Here is a 19,670-nt window from a genome sequence, read left to right on the forward strand (position 1 = left end):
CTCTCGATTATATTACAGCCATTTACAAAGTTCACACAGCTAATATAACCCTCAAATGGATCTTTACAAGATGTTCGTCATGCATGCTGTGTGCATACATCGAATCATGTAAGTAAAGTATTTATTTTGATGTTTACGTTTGATTCTCTATGAGTTTGAGGCTATGCTCTGTGGCTAACGGCTAATGCTACACTGTTGGAGAGATTTATAAAGAATGAAGTTGTGTTTATGAATTATACAGACTGCAAGTGTTTAAAAATGAAAATAGCGACGGCTCTCTTGTCTCCGTGAATACAGTAATAAACGATGGTAACTTTAACCACATTTAACAGTACATTAGCAACATGCTAACGAAACATTTAGATAGACAATTTACAAATATCACAAAAAATATCATGTTATCATGGATCATGTCAGTTATTATTGCTCCATCTGCCATTTTTCGCTGTTGTTCTTGCTTGCTTACCTTGTCTGTGCACAGATCCAGACGTTAATACTGCCTTTCCTTGTCTAATGCTTGAACATGGGTTGGCATATATGCAAATATTGGGGGCGTACACCCCGACTGTTACGTAACAGTCGGTGTTATGTTGAGATCCGCGTGTTTTCCGAAAGTCTTTAAAACAAATGAGATTTACATAAGAAAGAGGAAGCAATGGGGTTTGAAACTCAATGTATGTCTTTTCCATGTACTGAACTCTTGTTATTCAACTATGCCAAGATAAATTCAATTTTTCATTCGAGGGCACCTTTAAATAAAATATCTCGCTTGGCATTGAACTTTGAGCTTTAAAATTTTACAGATTTTATTTATACTCTAACAACAACATTACACACTAACTAAAGTTTGAAACATGGGATCACGAAGAACGGGACCTTTAAATAGCACTTTATACAATAGATTGCGTTAAAGCAAGCAGCATTACAGTATTAAATATGAAAAAAACAGACATGCAGTCATGGAATGGACTGTGACTTTATGTTGTTAAATATTTTAGAAATTAAAAACTGCCATAATGTGAACCTTTAAAACATATACACCTAAAGAATACTGCAGTCACTTTACTATTTTCCCTTAGATTGCACAAAATAGTGATTAGTGATATAAATGCAAATGATACTGTATTGATTAAATAAAATTGTTTGTAATGTTTTATGCATATGGTGGTGTGTTTTTTATGACCGTTTTTCTAAAATTAGGTCCTCTTTCTAAAAAAAACAAAAACAAGAAATATCGCAATATATCACCTTTCTTACAGTATCGCAATATATCACAATATATCGTATTGTAACCCCTGTATCGTGATGCGTATTGTATCACCAGATTCTTGGCAATACACAGCCCTAATTAGTTGTTGCATGTGCTTTGGTGGAAATGTAAATAATTGAGCCCGAATCAGACCCAGATAGCAGTAATGATGAAGAGGGTCAAACAGAACCTCTGCAATCGCAGCTTTTAAAGGATGTTTATGAATGGTATTTCATTTTGTACTTGTGTCAAAGTGTTTAGATATGCTGTGACTTAATGTTGTTGCTGTTTATAGCTTTCAATACACTGTTTTATCCTGCTGTAGCTGAATACATGACTGAGTAGTAGCATTTTTGTAAAGGTATCTTTAATTTATAGCATGAACAACTGTTTGTCTATGAACATAAAGTTTGTTGGTGTTTATTGGAGAAGTATGCAATAGAATTTAACTGACTAGCGAAGCCAAACCGTGTTGGTCTTTATGTCCTCGATGCAACCAAAAAATAGCAACAGAACTATACATTTACAAAACCTACTTACAGGTTCGGGCCCATAAACAGCAGCTTCTGCTTTTAAAGTGGGAACTGCTTAAAAAATCTTTTGCTTTGAATAATTTTCATGCTGATTTCAGATCGAAGGAGAAATTGTAACGCTTTCGATTAACAATGCGCCTGCAAATTCTCCTGTGTCTGACTGAGTGAACAAGTGTTTTCCTGTTGTGGTTTTGAAACTTGGGGCCAGGTCTATGTTAAAAGGGTTATCAGATTAGTAGAATAAAGGTTACTTGATTTTGCTATGCTATGCGATTGCACCTGTTGCAACCGATATGTAAAAAAAAAAAAAATGCATAGACAAATCCAAATTAAACCCTGCGGCTCATGACGGCACACTGATGTCCCAAGACACGAAATGATCGGTTTGTGCGCACTCGGGACATCAGTGATCTGTGGTTTAATTTGGATTTGTCTATGCATATTTTTTTGGACTCTTATAGATTGTGTTACCATTGACACGCATTATACATCTGACAGACGACAACGGTTGGAGTTAAAAATCATCATTTGTGTTCTACTTTAAACCACTGGAGTTGCATGGATTACTTTAACAATGTCTTTCCTACCATTCTGGGTCTTGAACATGTAAGTTGCGTTGATGCTTATGGAGAGACAGAAAACTCTCAGATTTCCTCAAAAATATCTTCATTTGTAATAGTAGGTAATCCAAGGCACTCGAATCAAGCGAAAAGTAATGTTAAAAAGCCTTTATTTCATCTTGGCTGTTACTTAAAACAGATTACCGAGCTCGGAGCCCTCTCCCCGGACAGCACGCCAAATACGTTTACCAATTTATTTACCTGACTTATTTATAAGTGTGAACTCGTGAATCTCTAATCGTAGGTGCTTTTCGAAAGACAATGGAAGGAGACTTAGGCATAATCTTCTATAACTATAATTTTCTTAATTCTATTCTCTTCTGTACTATACTGTGTAACAAAATAAACAGAATTATCAGGATCTTGTGGTCTGTGTTTTTGTTCTAGTAACTCATCTCTATTGATATTTTTTGCTTTAACAAAAGCTTTTTTAATCAGACTGTTTTTATACCCTCGTTCCTGAAATCTTTGAGTCATTTCTTGCGCCCTAAAAGTGAAATCATCTTCCCTGTCACAAATTCTTTTTAATCTCTGAAACTGTCCAAAGGGTATATTATCTGTCAACCAAGAGGGGTGAAAGCTTCATTTGTGTTTCAAAGATGAGCAAAGATCTTGCCTGTGTGGAATGACATGAGGGTGAGCAATTAATGACAGAATTTTTACTTTTGGGTGAACTAACCCTTTAAGTGAAAATGTGTCCAATGTGTTTATGTCAAAGGGAAATCTGTTATAGAAGCACATTACATGCTAGAACAAAAGCTTGTGAATCTTTGTGGTATGCATGTTTTGTCTTTTGACTCTGCTTGTTTTGAAAGTATGAACTGAATATTGTATGTCTTTATGGTTGCTAAATGTCTTTTTTTTCATGCTGCTCTTGATTTACTTCTGGTGACATTCAGGGAGAAAGTGAATAATTGTCACAGTCTGACAGGTGTTATATTCAAAGAAACTATAGTAAGATAATAAATATTCTACATTAAGTCTAGACTCTAGAGGAACAATTGTAACTAGTCAGTGTATAAATTTAATCAATTTACTTCTGTCTTTTCTAATACTGATTCTTCATTTTGTTCAGGAAGAACCAGCCACGCCATATCCCACTGCAGATATTGGGAATGTCTAACTGGATACAGGTCATCAGTGAGAAGAGAATCTTGTGATGGGAAATTGAGGGATCTGAAATTTGCTGAGCAGTTGAGGTGTACATTTTGGAGTAAATTTTTTAGGGCCCGAGCACCGATGGTATTGTAATTGCTCAGTCAGTTATTCTTCTTCTCCGAAATGAATCACATTTTTGATGGCCTAAACATGCTCAAAAACTCATGAATCTTTGCATACAATTTACGTCTGATATGAGTTTCAGAATTAGGTGTGCCAAAATGGCTCGATAGCGCCACCTACAAAATTTTAATTAAGCGCCCTTCGCGCTACGTTTCACGTACAGGTATGAAATTCGGCAGACACATGTAACAGCCCAATACCTACAAAAAAAGCCCGTGGGTACAAAATCTGTAAACCCAACATGAAGTGAGATATTCTGAGTTTTCTCTACAGACGTTGTACTTTAACAAACTCCTCCTAGAGCTTTTATCAGCTTGACATCATATTTGGTAAGTCTAATCTAAAGGCCTTTGTGATGTTAAATTGTGAAGATATAGAGTTTTCGCTGAAGGGCGTGTCTGTGGCGGCCTAAAAAAATTAGATGTTTTGCCATGAAACAGGAGGTTGTTGTAACTTGGGTATACAATGTCGGATCTGCCCCAAAATTCACGTTTTATTAGAGTCCTGGCCTGAAGACATTTACATGGCAATATTCAGTTACAATCATAACGCCACCTGTGGGCAACAGGAAATTACATGTTTTACACCTCTCCTTATAGAGATTTAACCAGAACCACATCATATTTAGTCTGTCTAATCTTAAGGCCTTAGCAATGTTAAATTTCGAAGATCTTGAATTTTCGTTGAAGGGTGTGTCCGTGGCGACTGACAAAGTCTGATGTTTTGCCATGAAGGAAGCTGTTGTAACTCAGCCATACAGTGACCTATTTGCCCCAAACTTCACATGTGTGATAAGAGACCTGGCCTAAAGACATCTACTTGACAATATTCAGTTTGTCATAGCACCATCTGCTGGCAACAGAAAATGTCATGTTTTACACTGTAATTCATTCCCAGAAACACATTTCAGTATGCCAAGTACCAAACATACTAGAAACACGTTGAAGGTACAATATGTAATAATTTTGTTTGCTAGAGGTCACTAGAAGCCTATTCAAAACAAAGGCGTAGCTTGATGATGCCAAGTTTTAGAGCGGAATCTTGGGACATGTGGTCTCCACCTCAACGGACGGTGCAAAAGAATAGGGATAGGACTCGCGAACAAATCATATTCATGGATGAGGTTATTTAGTATGAAGCAGAAGAGGACCGAGTGTTGTGGGAGCTGAACGAGGCCGCTGGAGCGATTGCACAACACACGCCTCACGATCAGCGGAACTTTAATTATGACACAGTCGCCGGCGCCGCTTCCGCTTTTCCGGTCATGAGTATGAGGTAACACAGCTCTGTTTATTATTAGATACATTTGAGTGTGTTGAAAATGATGTTATAACGTTACTCTGTGTATTCGCTCGGCGACAGCTGCGTGACACTGTTGCACACTGCAGTAAGCTAGATTGATTTTAGAATATCATATTAAATATTGGATGGCTTGTGTTGATAAATGGCATGGAATTAATTTTAAAACATACTGTATGATGGAGAAAATTATGTATTACTGTTAATACAAATAATTATGTCTATTAAAACGTGTAATATATTAAAGCGTCTTTGGTGTTTCCATGGTTTCTACAAAATAAAACTGAAAACCGAGGGTAACGCGGGAATGACGCAATTGACAGGCGACTCCTCACACGTCCCGGAGCCTTGGTTAAAATTGCAATTTTCTCACAATTTACAAATAGTTGAAAACATTTGGGATATTGTAAGTACTCAAGTGAACAAAATATATAACACTGGCCTAGTGGTTTTTGGATATTTTACTGCAAAAATATTACATATTGCACCTTTAAATCATGCAACACTTGGCTAAGTGCTAATCTATGCGAAAAACGCCATGAAACGGGAAGTTGTTGTAACTCAGACATACAATGTCCAATCTGCTCCAAACTTCAGGTTTGATAATAGTCCTTGATAATATCTACATGGCAATATTTAGTTACAGTTAAAGCACCACCTGTTGGCAGCAGGAAGAGTGCCACTTTGAAATGACTTTGCCATAATTCTCCTGTATTTTCTGGCTTACATGCATGTCACCTTCTGTTCACTGTTTTCCTAAGGCCATCGGGTGCCAATGAGCCCGGATGTGAGGGCCCTTTCATTGCTGATTGCAGCTTTAATAGTGTAATTGTATTTTTTTTCTGACTGTGTAATTGTATTGTGAAATGTTTTGCAGCAAAAAGTTTGTTTTTTTTAAAGTGATACTAAGTGATATGTTAATTTTGAAGTCTTTATTGTAAACTGGAAAGATGTATTTACATGAATTATTTTACTGTAAGCTGGAACAGTTTTTGTTTAACCACGTGTGTATTTGATATGTATTTACAGTTGATAAATGTGCATGTTATTCAATAGGAAAATGGCTTTTAATAGTTTTTTTTTTTTTTTAAAAAAAGAACATTTGTCACAGTTAAGGTACAGACTGGCTTGTTGACCTTGTACCTTTGATGAAGGTACAATATTGTACCAACAAGTTTTAAAGAACAAATGTTATATTTTGGTTCCCCATGGTACAAATCATGTTCTTTAAGGTACAAGCTGTAATGGTACAAATTTGTTCATTTATATCAAGGTACAATTTTGTCCTGTTAAAAGTTACTGCCCCAGGGACAATGTTTTGTACCTTCTATAGTACAAAATTGTACCTTTTTCTGAGAGTGTTTAAACACTATTTCAACATTACACACATTGTGGCATTATGTCCATGTTGTTTTACCTTATTTTTTAATTAAAAATAATTTAAATATTTATACATTTACATTCAGAGATAAAGAACATAAGTGAAGTTCAACACATGAATGTTTGCTCTCTTGAAGCTGCACAAACACAAGTTGCTATAGTTTGAATCCTTGACCTTGACTAATAACTTTCTGCATTTCTAAAAATGTGGGCTTTATAGATGCATAAACATAAAAATTCTAATCAGACATTAGATATAAAGCATGAACAATTTGATTAAAATGTAAACAGTGTAAATTCCACTAATGCTGGAACTCCAGTTTGAGAACTACTGAACTAAATGATACAAGAAACACAACACTGATAAGATGCTATCATAATGCTTTGATTCAACAGCAAGAAAGAGAGAAGAAAAGAAAGATTAAGATTAATCAAGCTTTTATAGTTTTCTGTTAATAATATCTGAGATTTCTGTTAATGATTGAGCTCCTCTGTTCCTGCAGTGATGTTTGACAGACTATAAAGTACACCTGCGGATGGAGCCATCAACACAGACGACCCACAGCAATCCCAGGTCAAAGCTCACATGCTTGTGGCCATTGGGACAGGCAACAATCGATAACCAGTCTGTACCAGCGGGGTTGGACTGAGAGACGCCAGTTCTGCAAAATAATGGTTTCGTGAATGCAGCATTTGATTTATATCAGAAAATTAATCTTGAAAAATTCATCACTTTTGTTCATACAACGTTTAATATGATGACTGTTCAGTTCACCTTTGGAATAAGGCCCCTTGAGCATTGACACCAAAGATATTGCCATCAGTTGCTACTTCAATCATGGACAGAAGTCCAGGAATATTCACAAAAGAGCCGGACCCAGAACAGGCATTACCAGACACACCCTGCACAAGACCGAAAGAAACAAACCAGTCAGCCGTATCATCACGTCAAGAAATTGTTTGCTGCTTCCACACCAGTTTCTTTATTTCTTTAGTCATGTCAGAAAACCAAATGTTTACTTTATTGTTGTACTTTTAAAAACCTGGTGTATTTGAACTTGTACTCAAGCCCCTGTATTTAACATTGTGACATTACCTTCATGAAGAAGATTTGGTCAATGCTGTTCACTCCCCAACAGCTGTACGGGCCACAGCTGTAATACTTCAGCTTTCCACCAAGTTGAATCCAAGGAACAGAGTTGGATGGCAAATTGTTGTTAGCATCCATATTTAAACAATATATGTCATCATACATATTGACACCTGCAACATTCTGATCTCCTCCAGCATCCACCTGTTTGAGAAGGCCTAACAGTACAAGCAACAGGTTGGATGAAAGATTAGTCAGTTTAACTGGAAGAATAACAGTTACACCTCATTTTAAAGGCCATTCCTTACAGTGTACATTTACATTTATTCACTGTGCAGTTGTCTTTATCCAAAGCAACTTACAAGTGAGGAATACAACAAGCGAATCATTGTGAAGAGGCAAATAGACACAAGAAGTGCTCACAACACAAGTTTCAGTTACATTGCTTAGAGTAGCATAAGATAGAATAGGGAGGGATTAAAGGAAGTGAAAGCATAGAGAAAGTACCCAAGAAAGCATAGAGAGCATAGAGAAAGTACACAAGAAAGTACTGGTAACTACATGGGTTAAGGTATAAGGTAACTATAATTCGGTTAAGGTTATGTTTAGGGGTAGGTTCAGGGTTAGTAACTAGTTATAACCCAGTTATTGTAATTTCTACAGTATAATAAGTACAAAGTATCTACATGCAGAACAGGACTGTAAAATAAAGCGCTATCAGAATGACAATAAGCTGATGTCATTGGTACTGTGATTTTAAAACAATGTCTCCAAACTAAAATCACATACATTAATAACAGATTAAACATATCTTATGATTTCTGTAACTCTTCACCTGCAATCTGCACAAGGCTGCCACCCCGCACCTTGAAGATGTTGTTTGCTGTATCCACCCCAAACTGACCAGCAGGACCAACACTGAAGTGTTTTAGAGATGTAAAGACCTTTGTGAAGACGTTATTATTCAGGACGAAGACTTCATTTTGATCGTTCACTCCAACCACTGAGCCTGCCCCAGCGTCTATCTGCTTCAGGGTGCCACAAATCATTTCACAGTTTAAAGCTGTGAAAACATGGTGCAAAATAAGTACAAACAGACACTTTTAAAAATGAATTAAATACTTTTATATTAAAATATAGCAAAAAATATTTTAAAATGGATTTTAATACATGTATATTTTTGTTACCAAATCACATTAGTAGCTTACCCAGAGTGTGAATGAACTGGCAGCTGAAGAGTAGCAGGATGCTATGATACAGATTCATTGCTCTGTTCATAACCAGAAATCATTCATATAAGTTAGTAAAACATAATCAATATTAAAATAACAGTAATTAATCAAAGATAACCTTCTCTTCATAGATCAGAATTCAGCAGTCAGTGTCCTCTTCTGAGATAAAGGTACTAGAAACTTGCATCCAATGTTTGCAAATGCTGTTGATAGATCATTTATATAGCCAAAATTTGTTTCCTAATAAGGGAGGAGGGGGATGGGGTGATCATGGTAGTTTAGTTGTCATGGTAATTCATTTAATCATCACAGGTGTTCATTATTAGTTACCTAATTTGCTATGTATTTAAGTTCCTGCCTTTTCACTCTTGAGTTGTCTGGTATTACTTGTGTTGCTGTACTGTGTTACGCTTTTGGATTATCTTTGAGTCTTCTAAATAAACCTTGTTGGATTTTTGTACTCCTCTTCGTCTTCCTTGGAGCCACTGTAACAACATGAATAATATATATTCCCCTACCCACCTAATATTTATATTGCAATATAAATGGCTATAAGTTTTCAATATAAATATTCCTCATTTCCACAAACCGTGGTAATTTACAACAGTTCATTCATGGTAAATGTTTGTAAGGGTGGTGATTTTGGGATTTAAAAGTCTTCTATCTTCATTCATGGCATGTTTCTCCTGTTTTCCTCATCAGTCTTGGTGGGAATGTTGAGGCTGTTTCATCTGATTTAAAACTAGTTTAATCATCGAGTGATTTGTAGTTTGTAACCGAGAGGTGTGTGTCGAATTGAAACGCTTCTCACTAGATGTCGCAACGCTGTTTAATGATGGTATCTGGGACCGGGAATAACGCAGTTCCTTTAAGCTTTCGTTCCCTTATCCACTGGGCCGTTCTGTGTAGTTCAAACTAGTGAAACATCTGAAAACAGCGCTATTTGTTCTGTATTTGTTGTTACTGACGTAGAAACAACTACAGATGATTCAGTGACAGAGCGGTCTGAACGAATCCAAAGGTTTCAGAACGTTTGCAAGAGCGTTTGGCCAAATCACGGAAAAGAAAGAATCGAGACGAAAGAATGATTAATTCATGAATGACTGGTATCGCTGGTTCACGCGACAGAAATACGGAACATACACAATAACTGCTGAAATATTCGCATGGAAAATGTTTCTCAGGTCAGCATGCATAGTACGAACAGTGCTAGTGGCTTGGGCCCTAAAAAAAGGTAAGCAGGTATCCATATTCATTTCAGTATCAGCAGATGCAAAATGCTATTAAAGGCAATGACTTTTAAAGTTAAAAAACAATAAAAGTTACGTAAAAGATGAAAGCTCCTTGTGGTTTTTCAGTTTGATCGATTTAAGCATCCATAAATGATGCAAAACAGGAATCGAGTTTGTGACAACGATTCCTATATAGAGAATTCACCTCCTGCCCTCCAGCCGCATTTCACTCTACAGCAATGACGTCATGTGCTCTCTTCAGAGCAGGCCCCAGGTATGTCATTATTTGTTATGTGCCTAAATGTTCCAACACAAATAACCCTTTAAGGTGATGTTTACAAATGTTCCATAGTTCACTAAAACAAATAAAAGTTTATTGGTTGGTTAGTATTCGATAATAGGATAAGGAATAAAGATAAGGAAAGAGATGGCTTTTCGTAATGCGTTTTTTGTGTGGAAACAGAGCTTTTTCAGGTCACTGTCTATTATCCTCCAACACTCTGAGCCATATAATATAACGGTTGGTATAAGGTGTGCATTTTTTGTTTTGTTCTAATTTTACTATCTCTCTCACACCCCACACCAGATTGGGAGGGGTGGTGGTCCTGCAGATATGCCTTGTACAACATTAGGAAGATTAGACCCTTCCTATCGGACCATTCCACACAAATTCTTGTCCAAGCTCTTGTTCTATCCAGACTGGACTATTGTAATGCTCTCTTGGCAGGCCTTCCAGCATGCACTATTAAGCCTCTACAACTGATCCAGAATGCTGCAGCAAGACTGGTCTTTAACGAGCCGAAGAGAGCACGTCACACCTCTCTTCATCAGTTTGCATTGGCTGCCAATAGCCGCTCGCATCCAATTCAAGGCTCTAATGTTTGCCTACAGAACAACCACTGGCTCCACACCATTATACCCTCCAGATGCTTGCATTCTGCGTGTGAACGGCGCCTTGTGGTGCTATCCCAAAGGGGCACAAAATCACTCTCACGGACGGACCTTCTCCGGGTCTGTTCCTGGCTGGTGGAATGACCTACCACGCTCTATCCAAGCAGCTGAGTCTTTAGCCATTTTCCAAAAACTGTTTGACCCAGTAATATAGCACTTACTTTTTATTAATACTTTACTTTTCTTTTTTCGATTTCTATTCTTTCTATTCCCTTTCTCCATCTATTTGTCTATAAAAAAAAAAACCTTGCTACGAGCACTTTGCTGATGAAACTGATCAAGTCACTTACATGTACTTACTGTTGTACTCATGTTGATTTGATTGCTTCTACTACTCTCAATTTGTAAGTTGATTTGCAGAAAAGCGTATGCTAAATGACTAAATCTACATCTAAATCTTGTTTTTCTTTTTTCCCTTTTGTTTCTTTCTTTTCCTTGTTGTATACGGGTGTGTTTCCATCAATGTATTTTATTTTATTATAACAAATCTTAAGGTTATATATTATATATAACTAATGTCTAGTTTGAAGGTGAAAGTTACCTCATGGAACTGTAGGGGTTTAAACAAAATTATAAAGGTTAAACAAGACAAACTGGCAGGGTCAAGTGTTTTCTGCTCCCTATACTACCCATGCTAGAGGGGTTATGACATTAATTCATAAATCTGTACCACTACAAATCAAAACTATAATCAAGGACCCTGCTGGTAGATATATCATAGTTCAGGGTATGCTATTATTTGAAAATATAAATCTGATAAATGTGTATGGCCCAAATGAGGATGACCCTAAATTCTATAATAATTTGTTTCTGAATGTCTCAAATCTCAATGCAATGCATAATAGCTGCCACTTTAACTGTACATTAGATCCAGTAAGAGATAGATCATCAGGTTTAGATAATACTCACACCAGATCGAGGAAGACAATAAACAATTTTTTAAAGAATTTAATTGGTTGGATATATGGAGGCATGGTAATCCTAATGCAGCAGAATACTCCTGTTATTCTAGCACTTATAAAATGTACTCGTGTATAGACTATTTTTTGGTTTCAGCACAGCTTGTTTCAAAAATTGATGACTGTCAGTATAGTAGTATACAAACCCGATTCCAAAAAAGTTGGGACACTGTACAAATTGTGAATAAAAACAGAATGCAATGATGTGGAAGTTTCAAATTTCAATATTTTTTTCATTATACAACATAGATGACATATCAAATGTTTAAACTGAGAAAATATATCATTTTAAGGGAAAAATAAGTTGATTTTAAATTTCATGGCATCAACACATCTCAAAAAAATTGGGACAAGGCCATGTTTAGAACTGTGTGGCATCCCCTCTTCTTTTTATAACAGTCTGCAAACGTCTGGGGACTGAGGAGACAAGTTGCTCAAGTTTAGGAATAGAAATGTTGTCCCATTCTTGTCTAATACAGGCTCAACTGTCTTAGGTTTTCTTTGTCGCATCTTCCTCTTTATGATGCGCCAAATGTTTTTTATGGGTAAAAGATCTGGACTGCAGTCTGGCCATTTCAGTACCCGGATCCTTCTTCTACGCAGCCATGATGTTGTGTATGTGGTCTGGCATTGTCATGTTGGAAAATACAAGGTCTTCCCTGAAAGAGACGATGTCTGGATGGGAGCATATGTTGTTCTAGAACTTGGATATACCTTTCAGCATTGATGGTGCCTTTCCAGATGTGTAAGCTGCCCATGTCACACGCACTCATGCAACCCCATACCATCAGAGATGCAGGCTTCTGAACTGAGCGCTGATAACAACTTGGGTTGTCCTTGTCCTCTTTAGTCCGGATGACATGGCGTCCCAGTTTTCAAAAAGAACTTCAAATTTTGATTTGTCTGACCACAGAACAGTTTTCCACTTTGCAACAGTCCATTTTAAATTAGCCTTGGCCCAGAGAAAACGCCTGCACTTCTGGATCATGTTTAGATATGGCTTCTTTTTTGACCTATAGAGTTTTAGCCGGCAACGGCGAATGGCACGGTGGATTGTGTTCACCGACAATGTTTTCAGGAAGTATTCCTGAGCCCATGTTGTGATTTCCATTACAGTAGCATTCCTGTATGTGATGCAGTGCCGTCTAAGGGCCCGAAGATCACGGGCATCCAGTATGGTTTTCCGGCCTTGACCCTTACGCACAGAAATTGCTCCAGATTCTCTGAATCTTTGGATGATATTATGCACTGTAGATGATGATAACTTCAAACTGTTTGCAATTTTTCTCTGAGAAACTCCTTTCTGATATTGCTCCACTATTTTTCACCACAGCATTGGGGGAATTGGTGATCCTCTGCCCATCTTGACCTATGAGAGACACTGCACTCTGAGAGGCTCTTTTTATACCCAATCATGTTGCCAATTGACCTAATAAGTTGCAAATTGGTCCTCCAGCTGTTCCTTATATGTACATTTAACTTTTCCGGCCTCTTATTGCTACCTGTCCCAACTTTTTTGGAATGTGTAGCTCTCATGAAATCCAAAATTATGTTTTATTAACGTAGTTCAGGAGGAACAAGTCAAATAAGCTACCCAATCATTACGTCATCTTAATGATTACGTCATCTCAACCAGCTGTCAACAATCTGTAATCAACGTATCTACCCAATCGGCATGAGTTCAGGCCTGTATATAATCAGTCAAAACTCACCCAAGGATCCTCGACAGTTTCCAGAATCCCTCCACCACCCCGTCTCCTCACACTCTCTGGGTTACTTCATATAATCTAAAAGGGAGGGAGGAAGGGAGGGAGGAAGGGAGGGAGGGAGGGAGGGAGGAAGGGAGGGAGGAAGGAAGGGAGGGAGGAAGGGAGGGAGGAAGGGAGGGAGGGAGGGAGGGAGGGAGGGAGGGAGGGAGGGAGGGGGGGGTACTCTGTGTTCGGGCCGATTACCGAGCTCAGAGCCCTCTCCCCGGACAGCACGCCAAATACGTTTACCAATTTATTTACCTGACTTATTTGTAAGTGTGAACTCGTGAAATGAGCCAATATTTGGCATGACATTTCAAAATGTCTCACTTTCAACATTTGATGTTATCTATATTCTATTGTGAATAAAATATAAGTTTATGAGATTTGTAAATGATTGCATTCCTTTTTTATTCACAATTTGTGAATACAGTGTCCCAACTTTTTTGGAATCGGGTTTATAGTAATATCTGAGCATGCAGCCATATCATTCATTTATACAGCTTGTGAGGGATTCCCTGAAATGGCGCCTTCAACCAGGATGGCTTACAGACCCTACATTTATAGGTTTTTTAGATAAACAAATCGACATGTATTTTGTTTGTTATACTTATCAAACATCTGCTAGCATAAGATGGGAGGCATTTAAGGCCTTTATTAGGGGTCAAATAATTAGCTTTACCAGCTCAAAAAAAGAATACACAACTGGAAATGAAGACATTAGATGAGAAAATAAAAAAACAGATCTCTACAATAACAAACCTAACAACTTAGACCACAGTACAATGAATTGTCAGCTAACAAAGCAGCTATTAACTTGAGACTTAAGGCCTGTACACACTGGGACGAATATCGCACGCAATTATCGCCAACGTTTAACGCCTCATGACTAAACAAAGGGCGCCAATGTGAGTGTGCACACCGACGCGAAAAACGTGAGGCGCAAAAGCATCATTTTTTAAAAAACGTCACGGGTTCATTTTTTTGGTTTGACGTGCCGCGTTAAAATCTGGTAGACCAATGAGAGTGGCACATTTGTTCAAGTGCCTGTAGCTGCTGAAGTTACAGTATAACACGACTTGGTGGCGCTCAAACACAAAACGGTCTTGCCGAGCACACATTGATACCAAGACAACGAAGAGAAAGTAAGTAGACGAGGAAGACCCCTACAAACTAGCCCTCCCTGCATCCCTATGTGCATACTATCCGCCCTATATAGTATTGAATATTACTAATGTCACATACTATTTAGGATGGATAGTATGCACATTGAGACGCAGGCCCTGTGTCTCAAACAGCTCCCTAGCTTCCTAGGTCGTGTATCAGTATACCATTTAAATGAATGTGGCCGACTCTCTGATCAGTGCCCTGACTAGTGAACTAGGGAGCTGATTGAGATGCATGCTATAGATATGTATTATTTCTGTATTTTTACTGTTTGTTTTTTTCTATTACGTTCAAGAAATAGAGTTGAGAATGTCTATTTCATAAATATGTTTATTTGCACTACCATTCACTTGCACTACTGTCATTGTGACTTTTCCACTACCGTTTCTGACTACCATCTCTCAAATGTCATATATATATATGCCATTTTATATCTCCATTTTTATCTTCTTTAACTTTATTAATATCATAAATATGTTCATCTGCACTACCGTAAAGCACCAGCACCACATACTGGCAGGGAGTGAATTTGCACGTTCACTCTGCGCATCACCAGTGAAAATCGCTTAGCGATAAACGCGTGCAATATTCGTCCCGGCGTGTACAGGCCTTTAAACAGTCCTACTATGACCAGGGGGAAAACCTGGGAAGCTTTTAGCATGGCGCATTAAAGCTGCTGTAGGTAACTTTTGTAAAAAAAAATTTTTTTACATATTTGTTAAACCTGACATTATGTCCTGACAGTAGAATATGAGACAGATAATCTGTGAAAAAATCAAGCTCCTCTGGCTCCTCCCAGTGGTCCTATTGCCATTTGCAGAAATACACCGCTCCCGGTAAGAAACAACCAATCAGAGCCAGGAGGAGTGTTTTAGCAGTGTCAATCAATCAAGCTCCTCTCATGCACAGTGTACAGGCGTTCAAATTCAAGATTACCGGTGTGCCGCAGCTTTGCTTATGGCGGACAAACAATCCAAACTGCCAATTCCTCGAGTGGCACCTGCTCATAAAATAAAGACGGGTAAACGGAAAAAGACAGATGACGATGATAAAAAAGCCAAAAAGAAAGAATTAGACAGAGCCCGAAATAAAACGAGGGTAAATATCGGAGCGACTTTTCTGAGGTGGAGGGAGCTATCCCTGCTTGATTTGTTTAATTTTTTAAGAACTACACAACTAAGATAATTTCAAAACAGGACTGACAAATTATGTATGGCATGGTTTCTTGTAGATTTCAGGGTGGTCCTTTGCATATAACATCGTTTTATTTCGCCATAAGCAAAGCTGCGGCACACCGGTAATCTTGAATTTGAACGCCTGTACACTGTGCATGAGAGGGGTGTGATCAGCGCGCATGCGAGCTTGATTGATTGACACTGCTAAGACACTCCTCCTGGCTCTGATTGGTTGTTTCTTACCGGGAGCGGTGTATTTCTGCAAATGGCAATAGGACCACTGGGAGGAGCTAGAGGAGCTTGATTTTTTCACAGATTATCTGTCTCATATTCTACTGTCAGGACATAATGTCAGGTTTAACAAATATGTAAAAAAATATTTTTTTTACAAAAGTTACCTACAGCAGCTTAAAACAACAACAAACAGAAAGGTCTATTAACTTCATTGAAGATCCAAATGGTAGAACTATAGTAGACCCTACAGAAATGAATGAGGCCTTCAAGGTATTTTATGAGAAACTGTATAGCTCTGAGGGTAATCCAAATTTTGATAAGCAGACACAATTCCAAGACAGCCTTAATATTCCCAGAATTTCAGAAAATCAAAGTAGAGCATTAGATGGAGAATTATCAAAAAAAGAAATTGCAGAATCAATTAGCTGTATGCAGGATGGAAAAGCAGCAGGCCCAGATGGTATATCTATAGATGTTTATAAAAAATTTCAGTCCAAATTAATTTCAACCCTTTTGGAGATGGAATGGTCTTCTCCCCACATCCATGAGGTGTGCCCTGATAACTTTACTTCCAAAACCAGGAAAACCAAATACAAAATGTGAAAACATGTGGCCAATCAGCCTTTTAAACTCAGATACAAAAATACTTAGTAAAGTTCTTGCAAGAAGATTGGAGGGCTTGCTCCCCTGGGTGGGAGAGGACCAAAATTGATTTATTCAAGGTAGACAGGGCTTTCATAATGTCAGACGAGTACTTAAAGGGGGGTATCACACACAGTTTCTGCCAATCTCATGTTAATCTTGAGTACATATAGAGTAACAATGCATCCTTCATTCAATTCCCAGGAACAAACAAACATACGTGCACAACTCCGTTGCTGCCCCGGAAAAGCAAACTTCATCCTCTGTTCCCTTAACGCTGGGTTCTTTGGGAAGCTGAAGAAGGTAATCTTTCCCTTACAACCGAACACACTCCTTTGGTGACATTAGCTGCATCTAATTTCGGAGGCTGTGTCCTCCGGAGGTCGCATTTGACGGCTGCATACTTCATCAAGGATGTCATATTTAAGAAAAGTAACCATAATAATACTGACTGATATTCATTGTGAGGTGTGAAATACTGTAATTTATTTCTTACATTGCAATCTAACGGTTAATTTTCTTAACTGAGACTGCCTCGATGATGTATGCAGCCTTCAAAGGGTGCAGCCCCTGAATTGGGACACAGCCATTGTTGAAAAATCTCTCGGCTTCTGTATCCTGAACGAAACGTGTTGATGGGCATGCTCTTGCTCCGGGCGTTAGTGTTCATGCACGATTATCAGGGAGAAGGGGCTATACAAGGAATTCCGCCCTTTATTGCGTGATAAAGGCCATACTCGAAAAATTACTCCAAATCCTGGACCGAAATCGGAAGTAGTGTATTTAACACAAAAATACTCCGTCATACGTCCAACTTGTGTTTTGAAACTTTGGCCATGTTTAGCATGAGAATGCAACTCTTTAACAGTGTAAATAAATCAGAATGCATGAAATAGCATTACACCCCCCACGGAAGCAACTACTTCATCAAAAGAACGTTGGGCATCTTTACCCATCTGATTGGCAGGATAGATATTCTAAAACTGAATATACACCCTAAATTTCTCTATTTGTTCCAGAATAATTTGTATCCCTCATATTTGTTTACTAGAATTAAGAAATTGTTTACCAACTTTATTTGGCAAAATAAATGCCCCAGACTATGTCTATCTTTATTATACCTACCATATGATTGAGGAGGCCTTAAATGTCCAAACATCCAATGGTATTACTGGGCAGCTCAACTGCGCACAATCGTGTTTTATTTTTCGTCTGAAAGCCCTCCTGCTTGAATCGATTTGGAATCCTGTTCTATTACACCAAGATTGCCATTGCACCTATACCTGTATTCAGCAGACCACAAATACCTGAGAAAAAACACAGACAACCCTATTGTATTGAACGTGATCAATATTTGGTTTGATTCTTGTAAATATTTGAATATAAACCCCTCCTGGTCATGCTTCAGCCCTATTTTAACTAATTTTAAGCCAGGGAAATGTGATGCAGGGTTTCGGCTATGGGCTGAAAAAGGGTTAAGTAAAGTGCAAGATATGTACAGTGAATATATATGTCCTTTGCATTAAAATCAACCAAATAAGGCTCATTTTTTTCAAATATCTTCAACTTAGAAGCTTTATATCCTCATCTCAAAATCACTCATTAGATATTCCTGCCATTTTCCAATTAGAAGCAGCAATGTTAGGACACTGTTACGATAAAGGTTTAGTTTCAACCAAAAGATCAGGTATATTATTGAGTGTCGATTAGGAGACGCTCTGAAAGATCAGGTATATTATTGGGGCCTCATTTGTAAAACTTTAGATTTTATCCTAAAAGTGTATGTACGCACAAAAGCTAAATTCTGCGTATGCACAAAAGTTTTCAGATTTATAAAACCATGCGTACGCCAGAACCTGTACAAAAATCCCTTTATAAATCCCAGTCAGCAGAAGATTGTGCATTAATGCATCTCCACCCTGTCTCCTCCCCAAAATCACCATATATGGAGCTTACGACGCCTAGTTTTACTATGCATAACCTCATCTGCATATCATGTCCATGCATATTTCCATCCATGTGACACCATGGTTAACACAGACAAAGGTACAAGACATTGGAAAATATACGGACTATAAATGCCATTTGTGTAATACACATTACATTGATAAAAAGCATCCAATATCCTCTTTATGTTTTAGAATAAATATATCAAAATATTCATAAAAACAAAATTGTATAAAATACTTTAGATAAAGTTTTTAGAACAGAGTTGATTCATTCATTTCCACTGGCCAAATACTATTTTAATTGTTTTAAACAATTCGAATCAAATTTATGCAGTTTTACTGATAAGGTGAACATATCTTTTAGGATGTTTATAGGCTATTTTTAGTGGAAACAGATAGGCCTACTTATTTATTGCAGTGTAAATACAATTGTCTGACTCGGCGCATCACTGACGTGTATTTTAAAAAGTACTTTAAAAAGGATACATGCAAATCTTACTGTTTCCTCAAGTTGTATCCTTCAAATACAATGGTAAATTCATGTCAATTCATATAATTTTTGTTTAACTTCTGCGTAATGACTGAGTAATGTAATTTCAGTGCTTATCGCCATTAGTAAAAGTGTAATATTAATGTAAATGTGTATATCAAAATGAAAATGTGAGTTTCCAGGCAAGTTTAAATCATTCTTTTATTTATTTAAACTGTTATTGTGAACATGCACTGTATTTATGAATAGGGCTCATAATGAGGATTTAAAGTGGTTTTCCTTCAGCTGCCGTCAGTCCCTCAGCTCACCATCAGTGTCGCCAAACTACTCTGTCTCCAAAATGTTCGTACGCATGGGTCAGAGTTTGTGTGGAGGTGCGCAAATTTTCCCATCAAGTTTGTTTTTATAAATCACAACTTATGCATAGGAACTGCCGTAC

General features: G+C 37.6%; 1 protein-coding gene across 2 annotated transcripts; it reads right to left on the reverse strand.

Moving 5' to 3' along the window:
• Positions 1 to 6,390: 6,390 nt before the first annotated feature.
• On the reverse strand, positions 6,391 to 13,575 carry LOC125256376 (fish-egg lectin-like). Of its 2 annotated transcripts, none has more exons than XM_048172341.1 (6): positions 13,539 to 13,575; positions 8,661 to 8,722; positions 8,288 to 8,515; positions 7,459 to 7,670; positions 7,138 to 7,265; positions 6,391 to 7,024 (listed from the first exon to the last, which is right to left on the reverse strand). In XM_048172341.1, the coding sequence occupies exons 2-6, from the start codon at positions 8,716 to 8,718 to the stop codon at positions 6,880 to 6,882; spliced, it is 771 nt and encodes a 256-aa protein (XP_048028298.1). In that variant the 5' UTR covers positions 8,719 to 8,722; positions 13,539 to 13,575; the 3' UTR covers positions 6,391 to 6,879. The 2 variants fall into 2 exon arrangements, with proteins under 2 accessions (XP_048028298.1, XP_048028287.1); XM_048172330.1 differs by lacking the exon at positions 13,539 to 13,575 and adding an exon at positions 8,803 to 10,994.
• Positions 13,576 to 19,670: the final 6,095 nt, after the last annotated feature.

Source organism: Megalobrama amblycephala, linkage group LG2, assembly GCF_018812025.1.
Source record: "Megalobrama amblycephala isolate DHTTF-2021 linkage group LG2, ASM1881202v1, whole genome shotgun sequence".
Classification (NCBI taxonomy): Eukaryota; Metazoa; Chordata; class Actinopteri; order Cypriniformes; family Xenocyprididae; genus Megalobrama; species Megalobrama amblycephala.